The 26,383-nt window shown below is 38.1% G+C and overlaps 1 protein-coding gene across 7 annotated transcripts in view; it reads right to left on the bottom strand.

The window, feature by feature from the left end:
* The window catches only part of DMD (dystrophin), a 1,185,061-nt gene that overhangs the window by 799,849 nt on the left and 358,829 nt on the right, over positions 1 to 26,383 (bottom strand). For all 7 annotated transcript variants that reach the window (XM_087966867.1, XM_087966866.1, XM_087966869.1 and 4 more), the window contains exons 26-27: positions 15,841 to 16,023; positions 13,471 to 13,605 (exon numbers count right to left, since the gene is read on the bottom strand). In XM_087966867.1, the coding sequence (XP_087822993.1) occupies positions 13,471 to 13,605; positions 15,841 to 16,023 (318 nt within the window). The remainder of the gene's footprint in view (positions 1 to 13,470; positions 13,606 to 15,840; positions 16,024 to 26,383) is intronic.

Below are 26,383 nucleotides of genomic sequence, written 5' to 3'. Positions count from 1 at the left end.
TCCAGTATGGCTGCCCTTCTTGAAAACTCATATTTTCTCACTGATTTGGCCTTGATGATTGATGTGCTAACTGAAATACCTCTCCTTTCTAATTGCAAGCGAGAAACATAGACATTATAAAGGCTGAAAAACTTGTGATAAGATCAATTAAATCATTTGAAATGCTTATAGAGGAAAAGGGTGCATATGAAAATAATGTTGATGAATTAATTACTTCAGAAACCTTTAAAAATATAGATTTTATACAAAATCATCGATTTGTGGGACTTCCTCGTGAAAAACTTATACAAAGCATTGTAACTAATTTGAAGAAAAGATTGATGGATTGCGAACATTGAAAAACAGGCTGCCAATTTAAAGACATTGATCAATTAAAATTTCTAAATTATTTGGAGCCAGATTATTGGAACATTGAAGAAGTGGTGGTTCCATGGAGAGCAGCTGAAGGACAATTGGTTGCATTTGGTGAAATTTTCAATTATGAAATCAATATTAATGATTATCGTGATTTCATAGAAAATGTACTAAAAGATTTAAAAAATTATACAATTCCTTGCAGCATTAAAAAGGCTAGAGATATTATTAAACCTATTGCAGTCATTTCAGCAGAGGCGGAAAGGGGCTTCTTGCAGATGAACATAATATGTTCAGAGGACAGAAGTCACCTAACAGTTTCCAATATTACAGTTTCCTGACCATCAGTCTAATTGACTTACCTCTGCAAGAATGGGACCCTGTTCCTATAGTAAAGAAGTGGTTACGGGCACATCATCACACAGCTGATGATGCTCGTGTTAAACACAAGAAAACTGTAACTTGGGATGATAATAGAAAAGCAATTTGGGAGTACTTTAAATAAGTTTTATTGTTTTTTGTAAAGTTTTGTTATGTAATAGTTTTTGATTAATATTTTAAAATGTTGTAAATATATATATATATATATATATAGATATAGATATAGATATAGATACAGATATAGATATAGATATAGATATAGATATAGATATAGATATATAATATATATATATAATATAGCAATATAGCTTTTTATTATTTAAGCATTAAAGACACGACATAATAAACTACCTTTTGTTTTGGTATATCTTTTTTAATACTTATTAGGGCAAAGAAGTGATGTTGAGTTGGCTTCGCCCAGCCCTCTGCAGCCCTCCCCGTAGCTCCCCAGGCCTTGCCCAGCCCTCTCCGTAGTTTCCCAGGCCTCGCCGAGCCCTCCCCGTAGCTCCTCGTAGCTGCCACGCCTCGCCTTGCTTTCTCCAGGGTTCCCCAAGCCTTGGAAACTGGCAAAAACACTTGCTAAGCAACTGGCCACTAAGCGAGGACTTGGCCATTAAGCGAGGACCACTTAAATTTGGTTTGCCATTCACATAGCCATCTGCCCAGGCCTCTCCAGGGCTCCCCAGGCCTTGAAACTGGCAAAAAACACTTGCTAAGCAACTGGCCACTAAGCAAGAACCTGGTCATTAAGCGAGGACCACTTAAATTTGGTTTACCAGTCACATGGCCACCTGCCTGGGCCTCTCCAGTCACATGACCACCTAGCCACGCCCAGTCAGCAAGCCACACCCACCCCACTCACATGACCACCAAGCCACACCCACAAATTAGGCCACGCCCACAGAACCGGTTGTTAAGAAATTTGAATCCCACCCCTGGTTAGAAGCAAGGAAGGGGACAAATTGAAAATCACATTTAATTGCCCACTGGGATGCTTCCAGTTTCATGTGCTACCCTTTGGACTACTAGAGGCCCCAGCCGTCTTCATGCAATTAATCAACAAGGTGCTGCATGAGCACTTCTATAACGGGGTTCTGGTTTACCTTGACAACATATTGATCTACACTGAAACAAAAGCAGAGCACATAAAGTTAGTCCAAGGATCCTAAATAAACTCCACACAGCAAAGCTGTATGCTAAACTAGTCAGAGTGCAAATTTCATTAAAAAAATAGACTATCTGTGCTATCGCATCTCCCACGAAGGGGTGGAATTGGACCCAGAAAAAGTGCAAGCTTACTCAATTGGGATCCGCCATGCACAAGGTGGCAGCTACAGAGTTTTATAGGTTTTGCCAATTTCTACAGGCAGTTTATCCCAGTGTTTGCCCAAATTGCTCTCCTCATCACCATTTTACTGAAGACAACATGGGAACAAACCCAGGCTGGGGCAGCCCTTAAAGTGGAATGCAGTAGTTGAGACTGTCCTTCTCCAGGAAAACAAGCAGGGGCAGTTACAGCCATGCACTTACACTTCAAAAAAACCTGACAGACATGGAGCAACGGTGGGCAGTTTGGGGAAAGGAGGCTTACGCCGTCTGTTGGGCCCTTCTAACTTGGCCCCACTTCTTTCCAGGTTTGGACAGATCATAAAAACCTGGAAGCCCTCAAAACCCAGCGGAAATTATCCTCTAAGCAAGTACACTTGGCCCAATGCTTCAATTTCATCTGCTGATTCCTCCCAGGGGAAAGAACTTTCTGACTGATTCTCTGTCCAGACTGCCACAGTACAATAGCAATAGGCCAGAAATAGTCAAGCCACTGCGCCCAGCTAGCCACTAGAGTGTTGATCCAAGGTTTTAAGCAGGTCCTCATGAATGACAAGTGGTTCCAGAACGATAAGAACTCTTGTTTAATGAAAGAGGGCTTACCATGAATGGGGGCAGAGAAGCTGTATGTCCCAGAAAGCCAAAGGCTTAAGCTCATTGCCATGACTCAAAAATGGCTGGCCACTTCAGATTCATGCAAACGCTACACCTGATAAAGAGGTAGTGTTGGTGGCCATCTCTCAAGAAGGATATTGATAGCTATGTGGCAAGCCACCATCCTCAAAATAATGAACTTAATAAGGCATTTAAAAAAAGAACAGAACCCAAGCCATATACAGTTGGAGATTGGGTGTCCTACTAGGTTCCTGCAATCCTTACAACCCTCTAAAAAGCTGGGATCAAAATTTATAGGACCCTTCCCTAGCCGGCGAATCATAAACCCAGTCACATAGAACCCAAAACCCCTAAGACAAGTACACCCAGTATTCCACTGCAGCTTCTTAAAGACAGAAATAACCTCATCCCTCAGACCTAGGGCAGCCACACCATCAGAACCCATTATGGTGGAGGATGAGCAACATTTAAAAATAAAATAAATATTTGATTCTAGGAAACATCATGGGGCAACCCAATACCTGGTTGCCTGGAAACACCTCCCACCCTCTGAAAATGAATGGGTCCATAAAAAAACATATTCAAGCCCCTAAAACTATTGAAATGTTTTCATGATATGTACCAGATAAACCTCATTATCTTGATTTGTATCTCTTTTTAGGTGAACCTTGCCTGCTCCTAGGGGTGCAGCATGTCAGATCCCATAGATCCCTATCGGGACACTGCCATTCTGGTAGGGAGGGGGCCCTGGATACCCCTTTTCTGTTTCTGGCTATCCTGTCACTTTCCCCCCCCCCCCCAAATTTTATTAGTTTCACAAAAACAATACATAAACGATCAAGGCATAATAACATACAAAATCCTTTCCAAAAGAACCAATAGAACGTACAAAAAATTCCAAATTGTAATATTGATATTTACGTTATCTATTCAACTTCATATCTTATCCCAACTTCTCCTTTTCATTCTGTTATCCAAACCATATTTCTCGCTAATTAAAATTTTATTGCCTTTCATAAACAATATCCAGACATACAAAACATAAAACATAAAAAACAAAAAATATACCTAAAACATCTTTTCTGAAGGCTGTTTGATCCCGGGCTAAAAACTCTTCACACAGACACAAATTCAAAAATCATATTTTTTTATATATCATTCCATATCTTATTACCATTTTCAACTTTCTATATAGCTTCTTCTCTCTTTTATCTTTCTTAATTTTGTTTTATTTATCTTATCTCAATTCAATTCATAATACTTATCATTCTTTGTCTGCTCTGTTTCCATCTATCCATTCATCTTTTCTCTTTTAATAAACTTCTCCTATACACTGGCTGGAGTGACGCCTTTGACTCATTCCCCTAGCTTAAAATTACTTAATATAACACTTAATTTATATTGGGATTCTGTTTAGTACATTCTAAAGTTACACAATAAATTTTAACCACTATCCATGTCTAATCATATATGTTCTTAAGCATTTAACTTTAAATACACATATAACAACACAATCTTATGTACCTTCCAGAATCCCTTTTTCAGTTAGAATTACCCATTGTCTCTAAATAGGCTTTGTTTCTTTAAGTCTTGCTTCCCCCCATTAAAGCTTCTCATCCCCTCCTTTCTCTCTTGCTTATTCTTCTCCTTGCCCTTTTTACCTCTTTGTCTCTTCTCCTCCCTTTTCTTACTCCCTTTCTGTTGTTTTCTAACCTTGTATCCACCTTTCATCTCCTTATTCTCTTTTTTGGTTGCTTTTTCAAGCCTTAAAATCCTCTTTTTCTTTTCCTCTTTCTCCTCCTCCCCAAAAGGAACCCATTGTTCATCAAAGATGGCTTCTTCTTCTTCTTTGTTCTACTGCGTAGTCAACTTTTCATAAATGCATACCGTCATTTCCAAAAATTGAAATAGAGTGCCCAAAGTATCTTCTTCTTTATATTTTAGATATTTTATATTTTAGATTAGATATTCAATTTTTAGTTCATCCACAAGCAATGCCATCATGAAGAGCAAAAACTTTTTCCAAAACAACCACCCAAGTATTAATCAAAAATAGTTGCAAAGAATTCCAAAGTTACCAAAGTTCTTTCTTCTCTTTCTCTTTCTGGGGTTAGTGTTCAATCAAAGAGATCCAATTACAATGTATCTTTCTTTAAAGTTCTAGGCAATCTCCTCCTTTTCCAACTTCTGCTCCAATTTTTTTTTCTTTCTTCCTCTCCCTTCCCCCTTACATCAACAATTTTCTTTTAAATATTCAGAAATCCATACCTCCAATAAGGGTTTTCCGATTTCTTAAATTATTAAGTCCAATGTCCTTTATCCCTTGGCTTTAACTTTCAAAATAATTTATCTTGGGTGCTCAAATAAATTTTCCAAATCTTCATCTGCTGTTTCCATGGGGTGGGAGAGTTAAGAAAAGAAAAGTTTTTTTTCCCCTTGACAGCTTTAAACTCCGCCGCTTTCCGTTCTTCTCAGGGATACAAAGTATCTTCTAGCAGTTCAAGCAAATCTGTTTCAAAGTATTTAAAGGTTGTTGATTGACCCGGCTCAGACAGCACTTTCACTTTTCAAGCTTCCTCCAGCACAATCTTACCCGGCTGCCGGCTTCTTCATGGCGGCCATTGCTGACCGCTGCTCCACCACCTGGGGAAAAAGGGGTTTTTCCAGACGAGGAGGGGGTCTGCGACACCCCCAACCCCCTGCCTGGCTCCCCTCTCTCTTCGGCTGCCTCTGCAGGGCAGCCATATCCCCCTGACCCATCTGGATCCGGGGCACCTAGGCGGCAAGCGCAGCAGGAATCGTGGACAATCGCGAATTCCTGCTGCCACCGAAGCCGCGCGAACCGGAAGGTCACTTTGATGTACCTGCTTGGGAAAGGGGGGGGGGGAGGGAATTGCTTGGGGCCATCTCTTTTGACTTGCCTTCGAAGAGACAGGGAAAGCAGTGCCTGAGAACAATTTATCACTTTTCTCAGCCCGAGTTCTCATAATAACTTCACACCTGTGGATTGGTTCAGCTTGAACTGAGGGGTTTTCTGTAACATTTAATCTAATAGGTTTTTGAGTGGGAACTTCAGATCCTGCCTTACTTTCCTTGCTATCACTTTCCCTCAATAAATTTCTTTTTGAAATAATGCCTGTTTCAAGACTTCTGCTTTCTTGAGACAGGAGAGACAAGTCCTTACACCAGGTAAGAAAAAAATGTCAATGTGATAATTTAAGAACTGACCAGTTGAAGCAATGATGGGATCTTTGTCTGTTGTCAGCAGGATCTTTGTCTGTTATCCCTTTAAGAGCCTGTGTAGTAAGAGGAGTCCCTGCTAGAGTGTTGGCAGTTCACTGAGTTTCTTCCCTGCTGTAATTGCTGGTTTTTTTTTTACACTGTTTGTAACACATGTATGTATATTATTCCTATATTCCTATTTTAAATAAAAATCATTATTTGATACAAACCACTGTTGGTTGTACTTGCTCCTGGGTTGATACATGTGATAGTCCTGTGTAAAGTCTGACAAAAAGTCCGATGCAAGCCCTCTGTGTTTAATGAGGAAACATTATTCATTAGAACAGGGGTGTGAAACGCAAGGCCCGTGGGCCGGATTCAGCCCACAAGGCGCTTATATCTGGGCTGCTGGGCTGCCCTGGACGCAGCAAATAATACCCCCAGCTCTGTTTTTGCTGGCAGACAAACTAAAAACAATGCTTTTGCATTGAAGCATGAAAGAAGGGACAGGAAAGGAGAAAGGGAAAGAGGAAAGACAAAAAGAAGGAAAGAGAGCAAGGAAGAAAAAATAAGGAAAGAGGAGAAGGAAGAAGAAAGGAGAATGAAGAGGGAAGAGTGAAGGAAAAAGAAGGAAGGAAGGAAGATTATAATGAGAGTGAGGGAGGGTCTCAGGGAAGTCCTGTGTCAGGATTCCGGCAGTTACCCCAATTAAATCATCAGTCTCGAGCCAAACTCCCAAAATTTCAAAGGATTTATTGGAAGTCAACATGTTGGCATGACCTTGGCATAGCCGACTCTGAGACATGTAATTCACTGTCACCCTTGACCCTGCTTTTCACCCCACCCCTCTGGGTGTATCATAATTCATATTCTCCAACGAAACACGTCCATAGCCAAGAGTCATCAGTCATGCTCTCCAATTAGATTTTTGCATGGCAGAAGCTTCATTCATCTAATCATTCTCTGAAGAAAATATGAATGGAATGTACTTTCAATTCCACACTGCTGCCTGTTCTTTGAAACTCCCCCCCCCCTTCTTTCTGTTGGCAACTATATAGAAAATGTTTTATGAGTTGACATCCTGCCTGAGCACTTGGCCACCATAGGTGCCCCCCCGACACAAGTGACATCAAGCTGGCCACGTTCACTGTGGCCACACCTACCCCCATCCCTCCAAGGTCAAACACAACCCTGATGCGGCCCTCAATGAAATGGAGTTTGACACCCCTGCTGTCAGCTTTCCAACTAACAAACTCCAAACCAATAAACTCTGAGACAGGCATTTTCTCAAAGTTCCATTTTATTAGAGTAGGCATATTGGCACATTACAGCAAAAGTGGAGCTTCTCCTTCTTGCTTGCAATAAGAAATATAAACAAGTTAGATATTGTTCTGCATTTGCATTCTTGTAAACCTGTGTTCTGATTGGCTAAGACGCACAGCACTCAGATTGGTCGAGTGTACAGCACTGATTGGCCGTTACAAAGCACCCGCGATTGGCCGAGCCGAGCGTGGGAGATTTGAACGGCTGTCATTGACTGCAGCGCCCTGTGCAAGACCAATATAAGCCACCGCCGATCCAAGCCAGGCAAGCCGATCTACCTTACAATAAAAAGAGCTTTAAAAGTCACTTGCCTCGCGTCTCTTCTTGGGACCGATCTACCAACACAACACTGGCGATGAAGGTGGGATCCTGAAACAAAGACCCACCCTGCACGTGGCACCGTGGCAAGGCGACCGGCAACATGGCCAGCAGCACCGCGCCACCCGCACCTTTCAACCAGGCTGCCGAGGACTGGGAATCTTACATCGATAGATTCCTCATGTTCCTAGAATGCAGCAACCTAAAGGACGCAAATGGACAGAAAAAAAGGGCCGTGTTCCTGACTCACTGCGGGCCCGCAGTGTTCAAGATGGCGAAAGCCCTCGCCAAGCCCCTCGATGTGAAGGCGATGGACTGGGCCGACCTCGAGCCACTACTGGATAAGGAGGCACTGGCAATCGTCGCCGCCGTAAAGAAGTTCCATGAGTACCTTTACGGCAGAACCTTCACCATCATCACCGACCACAAACCGCTGCTCGGGATTCTGGCAGGGGACCCCCCGAACATTCTATCCCCTAGAATGACAAGGTGGTCCGAATTCCTTGCCGCCTACAATTACCGGCTAACCCATCGGCCCGGTAAGACAATCTCACACACAGACGCCCTGAGCCGCACTCCGTTGCCCGACCTGGACGCCGACCCAGCACCTGCCACGTCCACCCTGAGCATAGAGACCTTACCCAATCTCCCCCTGACCGCGTCAGACATTGCCCGGGAAACCAATAAAGAGAAACGTCTGGCGCGGGTTTTAAACTGGGTGGAGAAAGGGTGGCCGGAAAAAGACGACGATGAACAAGTCAGGACCTTCTGGAGCCGGCAAACAGAACTCTTTACACAAAAAGGTTGTTTACTATGGGGGGGACAGGGTGGTTATCCCAGAGAAATTACAGAAAAGGGTTTTGGACATGTTACACGAAGGGCACCCGGGCATCGTTAGAACAAAAGCCCTGGCCAGAAGTTATGCTTGGTGGCCAGGAATGGACAAGGAAATCGAAGCCTGGGTGGCATCATGCAGGCAATGCCAAGAATCCACGCCGAGCCCTCCCGCCGCCCCAATCCTGGAATGGGAAACCCCCAGAGGGCCATGGTCCAGGATTCACATAGACTTCGATGGGCCCACAAAGGGACACACGTTCCTGATAACGGTAGACGCTTACTCCAACTGGCTGGAGGTAAGCAATATGAGAACAACTACCACAGAGGCCGTTATCAAAGAACTCAACAAACTATTCTCAACCCACGGCCTCCCAGATGTAATTGTATCTGACAATGGGCCCCAATTTACTGCGCTACCATTCGAAAAATTCCTAGCGGAACGAGGAATACGGCATGCGCTGACAGCGCCAGCACATCCGGCGGCGAATGGGAGGGCGGAACGAATGGTACAATTTACCAAAAAAACAATCCAAAAAATTGAAACCGGGGAAATACAAGAAAAGATTAATAAAATGCTATTCATACAACACATAACCCCAAACACGACAACCAACAAAAGCCCCGCAGAACTATTAATGGGGAGGAAATTAAGGTCCCCGCTAGACAGGCTGCACCCCACGTACAACCCAGAGAACCCCCCCGACTCATCTAGCAAGCACCGAACATTCGCACCGGGCGACACCGTATACGCAAAGAACCTCACAGGGGACCCATTCTGGGTACCAGCAACAATAACCCAGGTAACAGGTCCCCGCTCGTACCGGCTACAAACAACCGACGGACGAGCATGGAAAAGACACATCGATCAGCTAAGATCGAGAACCAACACAGGAAATACAACCGACACGGAAACCATAGGGGGAAGGGGAAACCCAAACAGCAGCCAAGAAAGAGGGGGAAACCCCACAACGCAAAACAAACAAACCCAACAAGAAAGAAACCAGCAATACTCACCAGCGGAGCCACTGACAGACTACCAGCCCGAAGCCTCGCCTGGAAGGTACAGCCAAGCCAGTTCAACCAACCCGGAAAGACCGGGTGGGAACAACGAAGCCGGCAGCTCGACCAGCCCGGGGAGACCGGGAGGGAGCTATGGCGAAAGGCCCGACTCACCCTTCCAGGCGGTTCCATCGATGAGGCAGAGAACAACACAGACCCCAACCGAACCGGCCGGAGACCAGGAGACAACTAACCTGCGCAGGTCCAATAGACAAGTACGGAGCGCCGCCTACTTACGGGACTATGTTACGTAGGACCGAACCAAGAAGAGAGGGGTGTTCTGTATTTGCATTCTTGTAAACCTGTGTTCTGATTGGCTAAGACGCACAGCACTTGGATTGGTCGAGTGTACAGCACTGATTGGCCGTTACAAAGCACCCGCGATTGGCCGAGCAGAGCACGGGAGATTTGAACAGCTGTCATTGGCTGCAGCGCCATGTGCAAGACCAATATAAGCCGCCGCCGATCCAAGCCAGGCAAGCCGTTCTACCTTACAATAAAAAGAGCTTTAAAAGTCACTCGCCTCGCGTCTCTTCTTGGGACCGATCTACCAACACAACAGATATAGTGAAACATTTTAAGCATTATAGAAATACAATAGTACTATTTTTATAACTCTGAAAATCTTTAAAAGTGGGTGAGAAAATTATGGGAAAAACGGATCAGTCCAAGAATACAAAAACATGGCAATCTTATATAGTTATTTGGATGTGTTTTAAGAATGAACACATATAAGATCATTTACTAGATCAGTAGAAAATATGCCTTGTCTATTAGTCAAATTAAAATCATTATGTATGCATTCATATTTATCTGTCAAATCAATCCATCCATCCATCCAAAGGAATCAGTTAAATATAATATAGTGAACCATTTCAGCAATTCTATTATTATTAATAGAATTACTGCTATTATTGTATTAGTATTTATGGTTCATCACACAATCAGCCAGATGTTCAAACTGGATTTGGCATATTTGTCTACTTATTGATTTCTTCCCAAGGAATTGGAATAGAGACAGATGTGATTATATGATGGTGTTACAGGATTGCAGGATATAACCTGTTCCGAGTAAAACTGCCTTTTGACTGATGGTGAATTTCTCAATGCCAATGGTGTTCAAGTGGTGCTCCAGTAGTTTTGTGAAGTGCATATTACTATTTGTAATACCTTTACTTTCTTTTGCTACAGTCATTCTATTTCTAGCTGCAGGTTTTTGTATTGTTATCTTCTACAATTTTTTCTATTTTCTTTCATTATAATTATTGTTTTGTTTTGTTTTTTATTTTTGTTTTATACAAAATTTTATTGATTAAACATTAAAAACACTGAACACAGTACGACTTTCCTGGCAATTATTTTGCCATACATACTACAACATAGAACCACGTACAACAGTTGATCTTCTACTTATCTTACATTACTAAGTTGGTGCTAATAACACATTAACATCTTCATTTCTATTTATATTCATATTTACAGCACGACTTCCTTTCACATTCTTTTTATATAACTATTTTATGCATTATATTTCATCAACTTTAGTCTAAATGTCTTCCACCTTCAATCCTATATACAATCAAAATTTTTGTTCTGACCTCTTTTCCTTGATTCCAACCATTTATACATTTTGTTCCAGACTTCATAGTATTCTGTCTCACCCTTATCTTTAATTTTAATGTTAGTCAGTCTGTCCATGTCTGCACAGACCAATATTTTTTATTTTTTTTATTTTTTATTATTTCACTTTTGGCAGGGGTATTTCCATCCTTCCAATTTTGGGCATAAACAAATCTTGCAGCAGTTATAACATGTAACATTAAAAATATTGTTGCTTTACTACAGTATATTTTTCTTCTACAATTCCCAATAGGAACGCTTCTGAACTTCTGAACTTTATTTTTTGGCCAAGCATCTCTGCCAACCATTCCTTTATCTGCCACCAATTTTTTGTGCTTTTGTACATGACCACCACATGTGATAGTATATTCCTATCATTTTGTTGCATTTCCAACATTGCGGTGATACATTTTTACTCATTTTTGCCAATCTTATTGGAGGAAGGTGCCACTTATAGAACATTTTGTATAGGTTCTCTTTGTATGAAGTGGCCAGGGTTAGTTTTCTATTTCTTTCCCATTGTTTGCCATTTGTCCAATTCAATGTTGTAACCAAATTTTTTGGCCCGTATTACCATTACTTCTTTCACTTGTTCCTCCTCCATTTTATATTCCAATACGTATTTATCTTGATTGCTTTTTCATCTGTTCCTAGTAATATTTTATCTAATGTTGTCAATTCTCTCTATACACCCCGTTCATTTTTGTCCTTCTTGTAGTGTGATTGGATTTGTAAGTATGCCCACCATTCCAATTGTACCCCTTCTTCTTTTAATTCTTGTCTGGATTTTAGTTTCCCTTTTTCATTTAGTATATCTTTATATGTAATAACTTTCCCCAAATTAATGAAGTTTGGGTGCACTAACATTTCTAATGTGGAGAGCCATGCCGGTGTTTCTATATAATTCTGTTGTTTGATTTTTATCCATACCCTAAGCAGAGCTTGTTTTATATGATACCTTTGGAAGTACTGGTAAGCTTTGTATCTTTCATACCACAAAAATGCGTGCCACCCTAATTGTAAATCATGACCTTCCAATATTAATAACCTCCTATTTTTTAGTTTTAGCCACTCTCGCACCCAAGTAAGTGTACCAGCTTGGTAATACAGCTCACAGTCGGGCAGGTCAAACCCCACTCTTTCTTTGGCTTCTTGCAATAATTTAAAGTTTTGGTTTCCTCCCTTGCCAAATAAATTTCAATATTATCTTATTCAAATTTTCAAAATATTTTTCTCTAATTTTACAGGGATATTATGGAAAAGAAAGTATTTTTGGTAAGATGTTCATTTTTATTGCTGCAATTCTCCCCATAAAGGAAAGTTGCAAGTTTTTCCTTCTCTCTAAATCTATCTTTATTTGTTTATTTAAATTGATATAGTTGTCCTCCTTAATTGTTGTGCATTTTGCTGTTAGCTGTATTCCCAAATATTTCACTTTCTTCACTATTTGAATGTTTATTTTCTCAACCAAATCCTTTTTCTGTATGTTTGACATATTTTTAACTATCATTTTGGTTTTGTCCTTATTTATTTTTAATCCAGCTACTTCCCCATATTCTTCCAGTACTTCCATAAGCCTTGCACCCAATTGTAATGGCTTGCAGTTTATAGATTTTCTTCTTGATGTTTAATCTGGTTATCTTTTTGAATCATTCTTGTCAGTACCTCTAGAGCAGGGGTAGGATTCTACAGATTCACACCTATTCGCTAGAACTGGTTGTTAACATTCTAAGCAGTTTGGAGAACCGGTTGTTAGAAGAAATTACTGGCCTAATTCTGTAAGGAAGGCAGGAAGGAAACATTCTGGTGTTGCTTAGAGAAACTGCCTCTCCATTAACTCTTATTACATTCTTGGCAGGACTAGACTTCCTGTTTCTGGAACTTCTCTGGAGTTTTTTTCCCTCCTTTGCTGGTACTTTGCTTGTGTGGAGTGACCATTCAAAGTTACAATGGCACTGAAAAAAGTGACTTATGACCGTTTTTCACACTTACGACTGTTGCAGCATCCCCACAGTCATGAGAGGCCAGATGAGGAAATGCGTCCCTCGATGTGAGTGATGTTGAGTTGGCCATGCCCAGCCAGTCACATGACCACCAAGCCATACCCACCAACTAAGCCACGCCCACAGAACCGGTTGTTAAAAAATTTGAATCCCACCCCTGCTCTAGAGTTAATATAAACAGTAGTGGTGATAATGGACACCCTTTTCTTGTACCTTTCTTGATTTGGAAGCTTTGTGTCATTTCTACATTAACTATGACTCCAGCCTCTTGTTTAGCATAAATTATTATTTTGCTTTTGTTGTGCATTAGTTTGATATTTTGTTCCTCACCCAGTGTTGCAACTGTGAGATAGGTAGCTATATATCAATATGAGAAAAATAAATAAAAAATATGCATAGATAATTTACTTACATTTAGTGCTACTGATATCTCTTCTGTAGCTTCTTGAATATTTTCTGTTGCCTTGATTTTTGATTCCAGCTCATTCAACCATTTGCTTTCAATATCCAAATACAACAGAAGCTCATGCCAACATGCCCATACCTCCTGATAAATTAGTTTACAAAAAATAAACAATTAAAACTGTTTTTTAAAAACAACCTAAAAGATATTTTAGTGTTCCAAACAGTGAAAAGTCATGAATCTACCATTTGCACTAGTTTACCTGGACAAATAATGTTACAAAATCTCTTCTATGACAAAAAAAGAAAATAACATTGACTGTCAATTAACAAATTCTCATAATTAAATATTTGCAAGAGTTTTAAAAAGAGAGTTCTTTTACATCTAACCCATTCTTTTCTATAGAGGTTTTTGGCAGACTTGCTTATAGGCAGTCATTGCTTAATTACTCTAATTGGAACCAGCAATGCTACTCATGGATGATTAATAACTGATAAATATATAAGCATATATTAGTTTGACAATGTCAAAATTGATATAAACTGGGAGTAATGACTACAAAAGGATAGCACAAAAGATTTGTAACCAACTGACACACTGTAGGTATATAAAATAGAAGATGGTTTTATGTTTTTATGTTTTGTTTGTATATGTTTGTTGTAAAAAATAAAAACATTTTATAAAAAAATAATAATTGGAACCAGCAATGCTAAGTGAAGTGGTCATTAAGTGGAAACATTACTACAATTATACTTTTGGCTGGAAAGAAACCTGATTTCACACCTTTCGTTTTTGTTCGCTTCCTAACCAATCTTCTGCCCATTGGAATCCTTGAATGGATGATTACTGTCTTGTATACAATGAAAAAAGTACAATTGACCATAAATCTAATGCTATGAGCCATGAACACTATGCAAACAACTTACAATATTCTTTTGAATGCCCCTCCTCTCCAAACTTCCCTCTGCAGTGAGGGAGGAGAAAAGCAAACAAATTGGACTCCCATCTGTCAGAAATGGTGTAGGGTCTACTGCTTGGACAGTGGGTTGGACTACATGAACTACAAGGTCCCTTCCAACTCTGATTATCTATCTGTTTATCTGTTAAATTCTGTTGGCAACCTCTCCTTTTACATGACCCTTTCCTACTGCTGGCTTTTTGCTAAGCAGTATCAATACTCTTCTTGAAAAGAAATACCAATGATAAATGCATGGGAGGTTAAAATACATTTACAGATATTCCTCAACTTATTACCATTAATTTACAAAATTTTGAAGTTACAATGGCACTGAAAAAAGTGACTAACAACCAGTCTTCACACTTACAACAGTCATAGCAACTCTATGACCATGATTTGGCCCAGGGGTGGGATTCTACCAGTTCAGACAGGTTCTATAGAACTAGTTGTTATGATTCTATGCAGTTCGGAGAACCAGCAAATTGTGCCTCTGGCTGGCCCTGCCCCTCCCCTCCCCATCCAGTCAGTCCTTATCGTGCATGTGCAACATCACGCACATGCCCAACATCACTGAATGCATTCTCCCCTGTCCAGTAACTCCTCAAAGTATTTCCTTTCCCCCCCTCCAGACTATCAGCTGTTCTGATGATCAGCTGTGCCAGGATCCCCCTCACTGTCTTACTGTTTCGCCCAGGAGGCTTCCCTGAGGCCCAGGAGGCAAAAAATGCAAAAAAGAAAGAAAGCTACACCTACCCAGTCACACGGCCATGCCCATCTAGCCATGCCCACAAAACTGGTTGTTAAAAATTTTTGAATCCCACCCCTGATTTGGGCACTTGGTAACCATTGGGCATTTATGACAAAGGCAGGGAATATATATGAGTTGGACCTAACCACTCACCATCTTACTTCATATATATACATATACCTCTTTGCCAGGGGTGGGATTCAATCGGTGTTACTACCGGTTCTGCTGTGCACGCGTGCAATAAACCTTAAACTGTGCAGGCAGCACAGGACAGCTGATAAGCGCTGCGTGCAGTGCTCAGCATTTGAAAAGCCACTATTTTACTGCTTTTTCAACCTCAGCTGTGCTGTGCAAAGCAGCTGAGGTTGAAAAAGCAGGAAATATAGGACAGGTAAGAGCCCGGGCAGGCAGGTGGGCCAAACAGCAGCAGTCACAGAATCGGTTTGGTCTCTGCTGCTCCTCAGAGCTACTGGTTCTATAGAGCCGGGCAGAACCAGTAGCATCCCACCCTTGCTCTTTGTAGTTTAATATTTTCCAAAAAAGAAGCTCAGATCAAACTCCGAAAGTTTTATTAGCTCCATATTAATTTTCTCAAATTAACAAAGAGTAGGATATTGTCAGAGGAAGAAAAAACCTAGAAACATTCTTATTTTAGTTTTAAGAAAGAACCAACCTCCAGTGTTTTGCATTTCCCATTTATCCTGCTGCACAGTCGCTGGTAATTCTTAGTTAAAACGTCAAGTTCTTTTTTTAAACCCTCATGAGCTGCAGGTGGAGCTATTGCTATAAAATTGTTCACAGAATCAGTGAGAAGTTTTACTTTCATCTCTTTCTGTTGGGCCTCTTCTTTTGCTCTCTGCAAACACAGAAATGTAGAATAAATATTATGCCAATAAAATATTATACAAATAAAAAGGCAACAGCTAGGATTTAAAAGAAATGCAGTCTACTCTCCTGAATTTGCATGACATTACTTGTGTTAAGAACGTGAATAATAATATAGAAATTTTCATTTAATCAATAGCAAAAACATGAAAATCAATAAAGCATGAAGCATTTTTTTTTGTATAAACTTTTTTCTACTTATGGGGGTCTCCAAATCTTCCTGCCTTAGACGTAAAAAGTTCCAGTTGGTATTTTGTTGCTATATGAGAGAAGTGAGCAGTTATACAGAATTACATTGGCAATGATTGGTTGAAAATGATGACTTTGTTTAATATTAATAGTAATAATATGGCTAAAGAAAGTAAAAATAGTATCAATAGTAATAGGCACCTTGGATGTAATTCCAAAACATACAGAGCAGCACTTGAAGATTATCAATATTGACAAAATCACCTTTCAGTCAATTGCAAAAGGCAGTTTTTCATGGCACAGCTTACTTCCTGTGATGATATTTTTAATGCTATTAAACAGCTAAATCTTGGGAAAGAATCGAAAGGTGAATCAAAATGTGAAATCCGGTCTAAACATCTGGCTGACCATGCAGCCAACCATAATACAGTTTAATATAATCCAAAATAATTTCAGAGGAGAGGCTTTTCAAAACTATTCAAATATGAAATCACAAAACTATTTTTAAGTTTAAACCCAAACTAAAATTATTAAATCAGGAGGAATATGCAAAAAAATTAAAATCAATTAGGCAAAAATTTTTTGAACAAGCAAACAAGCCCGGAAGATGGCTGGCTTACAAATTAAAGAAGGAAAGGAAAAAGAAATCAATACAAATATTGTAAGATGACAAGGGGAATCCCCAAAACCAAATTGGGGGGGGGGGAGGGGGAGATTATACAAAATTACTATGAAACCTATACAGTAAGAATAAAATAAGGGAGGAGATAGAACAGTATCTAAAAGAAAAAAAATTGCCATTAATTTCAAAAGAGAATAGAGAATTATTAAACAAAGAAATAACACAGACAGAAATAAAAAGAGACATTGATAAACAGAAAAATAATAAGACACCAGGACCAGATGGGATCCCAGGGGATTTTTTATAAGATCATGTATGAAACTATGGAACCGTTGATGCTACAGGTATATAACAAAGCATTATTAAAAACAAAATTACCAAAATCGTGGGCAGAATTGTATATAACTTTAATACTGAAAGAAGGTACTGATCATTTTCAAATTCAAAATTATAGGCCAATTTCTCTGCTAGATGCTGATTATAAAATATTGATGACAATAATGGCAGATAGAATGAAAATAATTTTGAATAAAATAATACATGTAGATCAAAACAGCTTTCTTCCTAAAAGACAAATTAAAAATAATATTAGGATAGTAATGGATGTACTGGAATATTACGAAGTGCATCCAGAGAAATAAGCAGCACTGATTTTTCTGCATACACAGAAAACCTTTGACAATCTAAATTGGGAATTTTTCTTAGGCAAATAACAGAGATGAAATATGGACCAGAATTCGAAAAGAGGGTAGCAGAAATGTATTCTAGCCAGAAAGCAAGCGTAATGGTTAAGGGTAATTTTACCGAAAGATTCAATATAGCGAAAGGAATGAGACAGGGATGTCCAATGTCACCTCTGATCTTTATTCTCGCAATAGAAATCTTCTTAACACAAATTAGGAAGAATGAGGGAATCACAGGAACTAAAATAAAGAAGGAAGAATACAAAATACAAGTGTTTGCGGATGAGATGGTATTCTTCATAGAAAATCCAAATGAGATTGGGAAAATCCTATTAAAAGAAATAGAAGTATATGGCACGGTAGCAGGACTCAAGATTAACAAAAATAAAACTAAAACCTGACAGAAAATCAAAAGAGAGAATTAGAAAAGGAAATAGAACTTCAAATTGCGAATAAGATTAAATATTTAGGTAGTTGGTTGACATCAAGATGCCTGTCATTAAAAGAGGATAATTATGATAAATTAATGAGTCAAACAAAAGAAGATTGATAAATATGGGTTAAATTACAGCTATCCCTAGTAGGAAAAATTGCAGCAATAAAAATGAACCTGTTACCAAGGTGTTTATACCTATTTCAGATGGTTCCTATAAAATTTAATACAATTTGGGGGGGAATTGAATAGGGTGGTGACTAAATTTATATGGGAGGGGAAAAACCCCTGCATAAAGTAAACATTAATTCAAGAGAATAGATACAGAGATGGCTTTGGACTTCCGGATTGGGAATTATACCAATGTGCAGCACTAATTTCGATCAAAGAATGGATCATCCTAAGCAATGAGGCTATTAACTCTTGAAGGACATGATCTACAAATTAGCTGGCATGCTGTTATGTGGAATAAGATAAATTCACACTTCCTAAATCATCGAATTAGAGAGGAGTAATAGAGATTTAGAGTAAAATTATGGTTCAGTGGTCCCAAAATTTTATAGAGTTGTATGCAAAAATGAGTCCAGCAAACACATATTCATTCATCCAATAAACCCCATTGCAAAAACCAATCCCAACCACAAAAAACTTCACTCAAGACCAGACTTATCCATACTGCAAAGAATCCGCTCCCATGAACTCCACAATGAACTCAAAAGACATCTAGACAATGGAGAGAAGGATCTGTCCATTGACTACTGCGCTGATTGTATCAAAAGTAAGTCGCACAACCCACAACTCCACATCCAACCCTACCTCATCCAACCCACCATCACCCAAGACTAGGCACACATGCCCCTAACTACCTCAATTCAATCTACAACTGGCCTTAAACGCAAGCTACTCAATGCAAGAAGCCTTGTAAATAAAATACCTGAATTTCTCCTCTTACTAAATACGGCTAAATTTGACATTATATTTGTCTGTGAAACATGGCTCGACGCATCTCTCCCTGACTCCATTATCACAGTAAGAGACTATCATGTTTACCGATCAGATCGTGAAATCCGTAGAGGAGGTGGTGTTGCTATCTTCTATAAAAAGTCCTTACATCTAAAAAACATCCAAGTTACCCAGGAGCTTGCTCTTCCTGAGACCATTGTCTGTGAACTGTCCTTAAATATCACATTTCTATTCTTACTATGTTACAGAGCCCCTGATCATGACATCAAACATGTAAACAAGCTAAATTCACTACTAACATGGGCAACATCCTGCCCACACGCGTTTATCTTTCTTGGTGACTTCAATCTACCTCATATTAACTGGACCCTAAATGAATGTAAAACTGAACCCATACATGCAACCTTCTACAATGCTGTAACAAATCTGGGAATGGAACAACTAGTAACCCAACAATACGAGACTTAACAACTGCCTTGATCTCATCTTCTGCAATAGTTTGAATTCAATTTATGGAATACAAATTAAAGAACCCTTTTCCAACAGTCACACAACATGATTAACTTTTGTCTCAACATACGAACACACAAAAATCATCACAGTGATGCAATCCCCAATTATAACTTCAAAAAAGGCAACTATGGGGGGGCGGAGCTGACGTCACGACGATACTGCATGCAATCAAAGAATGGATCATCCTAAGCAATGAGGCTATTAACTCTTGAAGGACATGATCTACAAATTGGCTGGCATGCTGTTATGTGGAATAAGATAAATTCACACTTCCTAAATCATCGAATTAGAGAGGAGTCATAGAGATCAGAGATTGCAGCCGATATCTTTGCCTCTGGACAGTCCCAACGGACCTAAACCGTCCCGAAGAGATGGTGAAAGGGAAGAGCACATCCTGCCGATCCCAGGGACACCGCAAAGTCCCTGGTTGATCCAGGAGAAGCCCTTCTTGCCGGCGGCAGAGAGGCAGCCATCAAAGCTGCTGAAGTTTGGACAGCTCCGATTGGAAGAGACTGGAAAGAGAAAGTGTGTCGGTTTGGTGAGAACTTTTTTTTATTATTATTACTCTAAGACTTAAAGGGACACCCTAAGGAAAAGGAAAAATCTGTAAAAGTTTTGACAGAACGGAATAAGCGGCGGTTTTTAAATGGAAACGTCAAAGTAAGGCTTGGCTTTTTATTTTTATTTTTCTTATTACTGGACTTCTTTTTTTTTTTGGAAACAAATTTTATTAATTTTAAAGACAAACAAACCATCATTAACCATTGAATACATAAAACCTCTTTCCATTATAAATTTTACAAGTCGAATAAAACATTATTTTATATAGCATAATTCTGTTTTACACCATTTCCATATGAACATATAAATATCTCTTAACAAATTTCTCATTATTTCTCTTAACTCTTATTCAATTTCATTATTATTATTATTTTTCCCTATATTTATCCAATTTATAATTATCATCTTCATTTCTCTCTGATTTGATTACCGTTATTCTCATCCAACAGTCCTCCAAGGTTTTATTAATTCTCACACAGACACAAACACACAAAACACAAAAACGTAAAACTTCTTTTTAGAAAGTAACTTGGTCCCAGATTACCTCTCTCTCTATGGACTTCAATTAAATTCGTGCTCATCTTATATACCATTACCCATCTTATTTACCATTCTATATCTTCTATATAGCTTCTCCCCGCTTTTCACTCTTCTTAATTCTATTTTATTTGATTCATTTTAATTTAAATCATTATGCTTGTATCTTTTATCCATTCTTTCCAAATTATCCATTTATCTCATTCCCTATAGTAAAAAAAAAAGGATTTCTCCTGAAATCACTAATCAGAATATGATGCCTTTCTATCGTCCCCCTAAGTTAACATTTAAAATAACACCTAGTACCCAATCTGATTCTGCTTAGTACATTCTACCTACTAACTTTTAAAAAGAAGAAAAAATAATAAATCCAAAGTGATTAAATACATAATTAGATAATAAATCTAAATATTAAATCTTATAACACTCCAATTATCTATTTCAAAGACAAATGCTACAGTAATAAGTTTATAATAACATCAACACAATAGTCAATTAAACTCTTTAATTAAACTCAATATTTTAAACATTCCCTTTAATATTTTATTAAATTTTAAAGTCTATCATTACTGAACATTTCAATATTTTAACCTTTTATTAATTCTTATAACATTCTAGTTTTCTATTTCTAATACAAATACTACAATACCATCTTATGTACCTTGCAGAATCTTCTTTTTTTTAAAGAAATTATACATTACCCTTTATCCCTAAAAAAAAAATCGCGATTTAACATTTGCTTACTGGACTGGCTTTTTTCTTATTTACATCTATTTTTTCTTCTCTTTTTTGACTTTGCAACATTTTAGGTTAGAGGCTCCCTTTAGTTACTTTTCTTTTTTATATATATACTTTTTCTTTTATTTTTTTTAACTTCTATTATGTTTTGCCTGGGAAAGGAGGGGGAAAGTGAGAGTAAAGAAACCTTGTAACACTGCCAACTAGAGTCTTGAAAATATCTTAGACGAAGCTGAGAAAGCTGAGAAAGAAAGATCAGAGACTCCCTTTCAAGGACATTGCAACGTGATAAGATAGAGGGAACAGCACGGGAGAGTGTTATTGCAGGTGTTCTTCTGGATTTCTATCAACAATTGAAGCTTGGTTTTGAAGTTTGTGGAGAAGAGAGTTAGAATAAGAGCCTTGGATGATTAAATAAAGTGCAGTGTGTTCTTTTTATTTTTTTTAAGTTGTGCTACCCCTCCTTACCAGCTTTACTGTACTCTTTTTTTAAAAAAAAACCTTTATTTTTGTAATATTTCCATTTTTGCTTTCTATTTTAAAGGGAAAGCATCAAAAAAAATTCTTTCCCCCCCCTTCTCCTCTGGGATTTTTTGCTTTTTCCATCCATACTTTTGGTTTATTTTTATGTTTTTATTTTTTTATTTTTGAGACCTTTTAATTGAATTAAGGTGGTGAAGAACCTGAAGAATTTTTTTTCTCTTTTTCTTTTTTTGTTCTTTTTAAAACTTTTTTGTTTCTTCCCTTCCTTTTCACTTAACTATTGATTGGATTAAGGCTCAGAAGAACCTGAAGAAATTTTCTTTCCTTTTTTTTATTATCATTGGGCTTTTTTCCTTTTACCATTTTTATTTTTCATCTTGGATTATAATTAGCTACTTCATAATTGGATTAAGGTTCAGAAGAACCTGAAGATCTTCAATTGTTTAAAATGAGCAGGAAATTTATAGCTTCTGGCTCCTCAACTTCTACTTCCGCCTCCCCACCTGGAGGACAACGTTCAATCCAGACAATGTTAAAGCAAGACAAAGAACAAGAAAAAGTGACCTTACAGATGATTATACAAGGAATCCAAGAACTTAAAACAAAATCAGACACTATTGAAAAGAGAATAGAGAAAACTGATGAAAAAGTGGAGAATATTCAACAAATGATGGTGAAGTATGATGAGAGATTCCAAAAAATAAACAAAGAGACAAAAAGATTGGAGACATTGATACCAGATTAACAGTGGTTGAACAAGATAAAAGTGGGATGCTGAAATGGGAGATGGACAGATCAGAATTTTATCTCAGATTTCAAAACATAGAGGAAGAAAAAAGACAAAATTTAGCTGAGATAATGATAGAAATATTGGCTGAAGCTTTGGAAATAACAGAAGAGAAGATGATGGATGGAGTAGATGAAGTATATCGAGTTTTTACAAGATATGCGATGAGAAATAACCTACCAAGAGAAGTTCATATCAGATTTACAAAAAAAGCCATTAAAACACAAATATTGCAAGTGGCAAGAGAGAAAACTCTGAAATATAAGGGCAAGGAGATTGTGGTCTTAAAACAAATACCCAGAAAAGTGAGAGAGATAAGAAGAGAATACCGATTCTTAACTAAAATGTTACTGAAAAAAGAGGTGAATTATAGATGGCTAATTCCAGAAGGATTAATGTTTACATGGCAAGAACAGAGACACAGAATTGATTCAATTGAGAAAGCAGAATTATTCTACACAGAATTTTTTGGAAGGAGAGAGGAAGAGGCAGAAAAAGAGGTCTCATTAATTGAATTCCAAGAGGACCAAATGGAGACTGAAAAAGAAGAAGGCGCAGTAGATGGACAGGTGGAAACTAAAGAACAACATGAACCAAGATCTACGAGAGCTATCAAACCTAACTATAAAGCATAATCATGGAAGAGAAAAAACTGATTACAATGAATATAAATTGACTTAATTCGGCTGCTAAAAGAAGGAAAAATTTTCATAAATTAGAGAAATTAAAATTTGATGTAATTTGTCTACAAGAAGTACACATTAAAAAACAATATGAACAATTGTTAGTCCAGCCAAAATTAGGGAAAATATTTACTTCTTTGACTCAATGTAAGAAAAGAGGAGTGGTTTTATATATTAAAAAGACCATCTCAGCAAAATTGATTCATACTGATGAAGATGGAAGAGTATTGATGGTGGAAATAATGGACAATAATATGAAAACACTCCTGATTGCAATTTATGCTCCGAATGATAAACAAGAAGAATTCTATAAAAAATTACATATGAAAATAATTGAACTGGACTATGTTAATATAGTTATGATGGGAGACTTCAATGGAATTGCAGACATCAAATTGGATTATACAGCAACAACAACAAAGCAAAATAGAAAGACTCTCCCTAAATCCTTTTTTAAAATGACAGATGAAATAAACCTAAAAGATATATGGAGAGAAAGAAATGCTAAAACCAAACAATACACTTTTTACTCAAATAGACATTTATCATGGTCCAGAATAGATATGATTTGGATTTCAACAGAACTAATATCTAATATTCAAGAAACAAATATTGAAACAAGTACTTGGGCAGACCACAATCCAGTGACAATTAAATGGAAAGGACAAAAAAGAAGATCGAGATGGACGTTAAATAATACTATTTTAAAGGAGAAGGACTTCACACAGCGGATAGAGAAAGAATTGGCCTTTTTCTTTAGAGAAAATAAAAAAGAAGATACCTCAATTCAGAATGTATGGGATACAATGAAGGCATATGCTAGAGGCTTGATAATAGATTATACAAGGAAAAGGAATATTAGGAAAAGGCAAGCCACTAAGGTTTTAGAAGATGAGTATAAAACATTTGAAAAAGAGTTACAGAAAACGCTTTCAGATCATAGAGATTGAAAAAAGACCCGAAAGCATGAATAGAAGAGATGATTCCACCAGACTGTCAATTATCTGGAAGCCTGCACTCTCAAACAAAAAAATCTCCACACCACAAGCCAGGCAAACACCTGGGCACAAACAGACACCCCCTGATACCTCCAGCTCAAACACACCCCAACCAGGCACCCAGATGAAACCTAGCTTCCTAATAAATGATAGCTGTCTGTTTACTCGGAGGCAAGCCACACTAAAAGCCTCCAATACAGGAAAACACAATGTTGCCAGCCAATCAAGACAAAAAAAGCTACAAAACAGACAGAAGATATTAGAAACACCAATCAAGCAGAACACAGCAAACTCCAAGACCAATAAACACAGACCAAGACTCCCAACCAATCAGGATGAAGAAAAAACCATTCTGGCACAGCATAGGCTAGCACCAAATTTAAAACAGAAACGGCTGTGAAAGTCTGACTCACAGACGAACACTATACAGAAGCCTGATGATGGCAGATGAGTTTCTGCCGAAACGTTGCTACAACTTTAAAAGCACGACTATAATGACGTGGGAAAATACCTGAACAAAGCTGAATACCATACATATAAATACCCGCGAAAACTTAAGAAAACATATATAATATAAATCTCTACTTTCCTAATGGCACTGGAACATATAGGAGATTTAGTAGTTAAATATCATTTTCCCAGTTGATTTCACTATTGCTTCAGTTCTCAGTTGTTGTATCTTCTCACAATGGCAGTCTCACACAGTCTGCACTGTCATCCCCCCAAACTTTCTTCTCACGGCCATCAAACCTGTCTCTTTTTTGTTGGAGCTTCAAATTACAGATCTTCGAATAGCAATATTGTAGTTGTTCTCCTAGAAAGCAAAACAGAACAATACTCCTGTCTTTTTTCTTTTTTTCCCTCTATTACTGTCTTGCTATTTTATCTTAACTTCTAAGTGCTGTTCCGCTCCTAAATCCAGCTGCTACCTGTCTTCCAGGATAAACCCTTTCCAATTAGAGGCTCACTTCAGTTTTTGGCTGCTCCTCCGGTTAAATCTTCACCGATGTTCTAGACTCAGCTACATCCACTACTCGCCCATTTCTGCCGTACTGTCTTTTGTCTTTGCTTCCTTCTTCAAATCAGTGCATCATGCCTCTGGGTCTGCCATAAGGCCGGCTTCTTCTGCATCAATTTGAAGGCTCTCTTCTTCGCACAGCTAGGAGCCACAACTCTGCTCACTGTCTCCGAGAGTTCCCCCTTTCTCTGCTAGTCCCTCCGGGACCAACTGTTGCCTTGAATGGCCACCAAACACAAAAACTCCGGCACAGGAACAGAGCGCTGTTCCTCTGCACTACCATGACACGATGTCACCACCGGAAGTCCCGGACACTTCAATTCCTAACATGGACGAATGGTTGCAGAAGTTGATGGAGTTGGCTGAAATGGCAACATTGACTGAAGTTTTGATTAAAGAAAAGAATATAAGTACTTTTATTTCCACATGGAGACTGCTTCTGAACTTTGTGCTCGGAAAAGAATGAAACTTTGATTTTGGGTTTTACTGATTAGATTGATAAATCTTTATAGAAATAACTTGTTCATATTATTGCGATTTGTTATTTTACTGCAATAGAGAGGGTCAGTAGTCAATGTTCCTTTTTCTTTTTCTTTTATCCTCCCTCACTTTTCTTCCCCCTCTTCCTCCCCATCATTTTCCTATTTATTTTCATATTTTGTATCTTATTTTATTTTATAACCCAATAAAAATGTTAAATTATGAGAAATACTATGAGTATGAATGAGATTACCTAAATCTGCTATACTAACTTTTAATTTTACATATGTCACAACCATGTGCAAATGCATAATATAAAAACACTTCTCAAATATTATAACACTATTTACTTTTTAAAACAAATAAGGTTTTCTTTCTTTTTAATCTATGTAACTTTTCATTTTAAGAACTATTAATGTTCACCACTGCTGATTATTAAAAACTTCAGGTTTAGTATTTGTTTAAAAAGAAGCATTAGCCATATTAGAGATAAAGATAATGGATATACTTCCTTATTCAATAATGGGCCACCATCGGAATTTTTTTCCTCCAATAAACCATACTGGTAAACTGTCAAGAGAGCATCTTTCTGTAAGAGTCTTATCAATTGCAGTTTCTTATACACTTCTACAATATTATTTTG

This window comes from Notechis scutatus, chromosome 5, assembly GCF_049901735.1.
Source record: "Notechis scutatus isolate UNSWTSFEM ecotype Mainland chromosome 5, rNotScu1.2, whole genome shotgun sequence".
In the NCBI taxonomy this organism is placed as follows: domain Eukaryota; kingdom Metazoa; phylum Chordata; class Lepidosauria; order Squamata; family Elapidae; genus Notechis; species Notechis scutatus.
The sequence above is the reverse complement of the archived record's forward strand: the minus strand, read 5'-3'. Positions and strand labels throughout refer to the sequence as shown.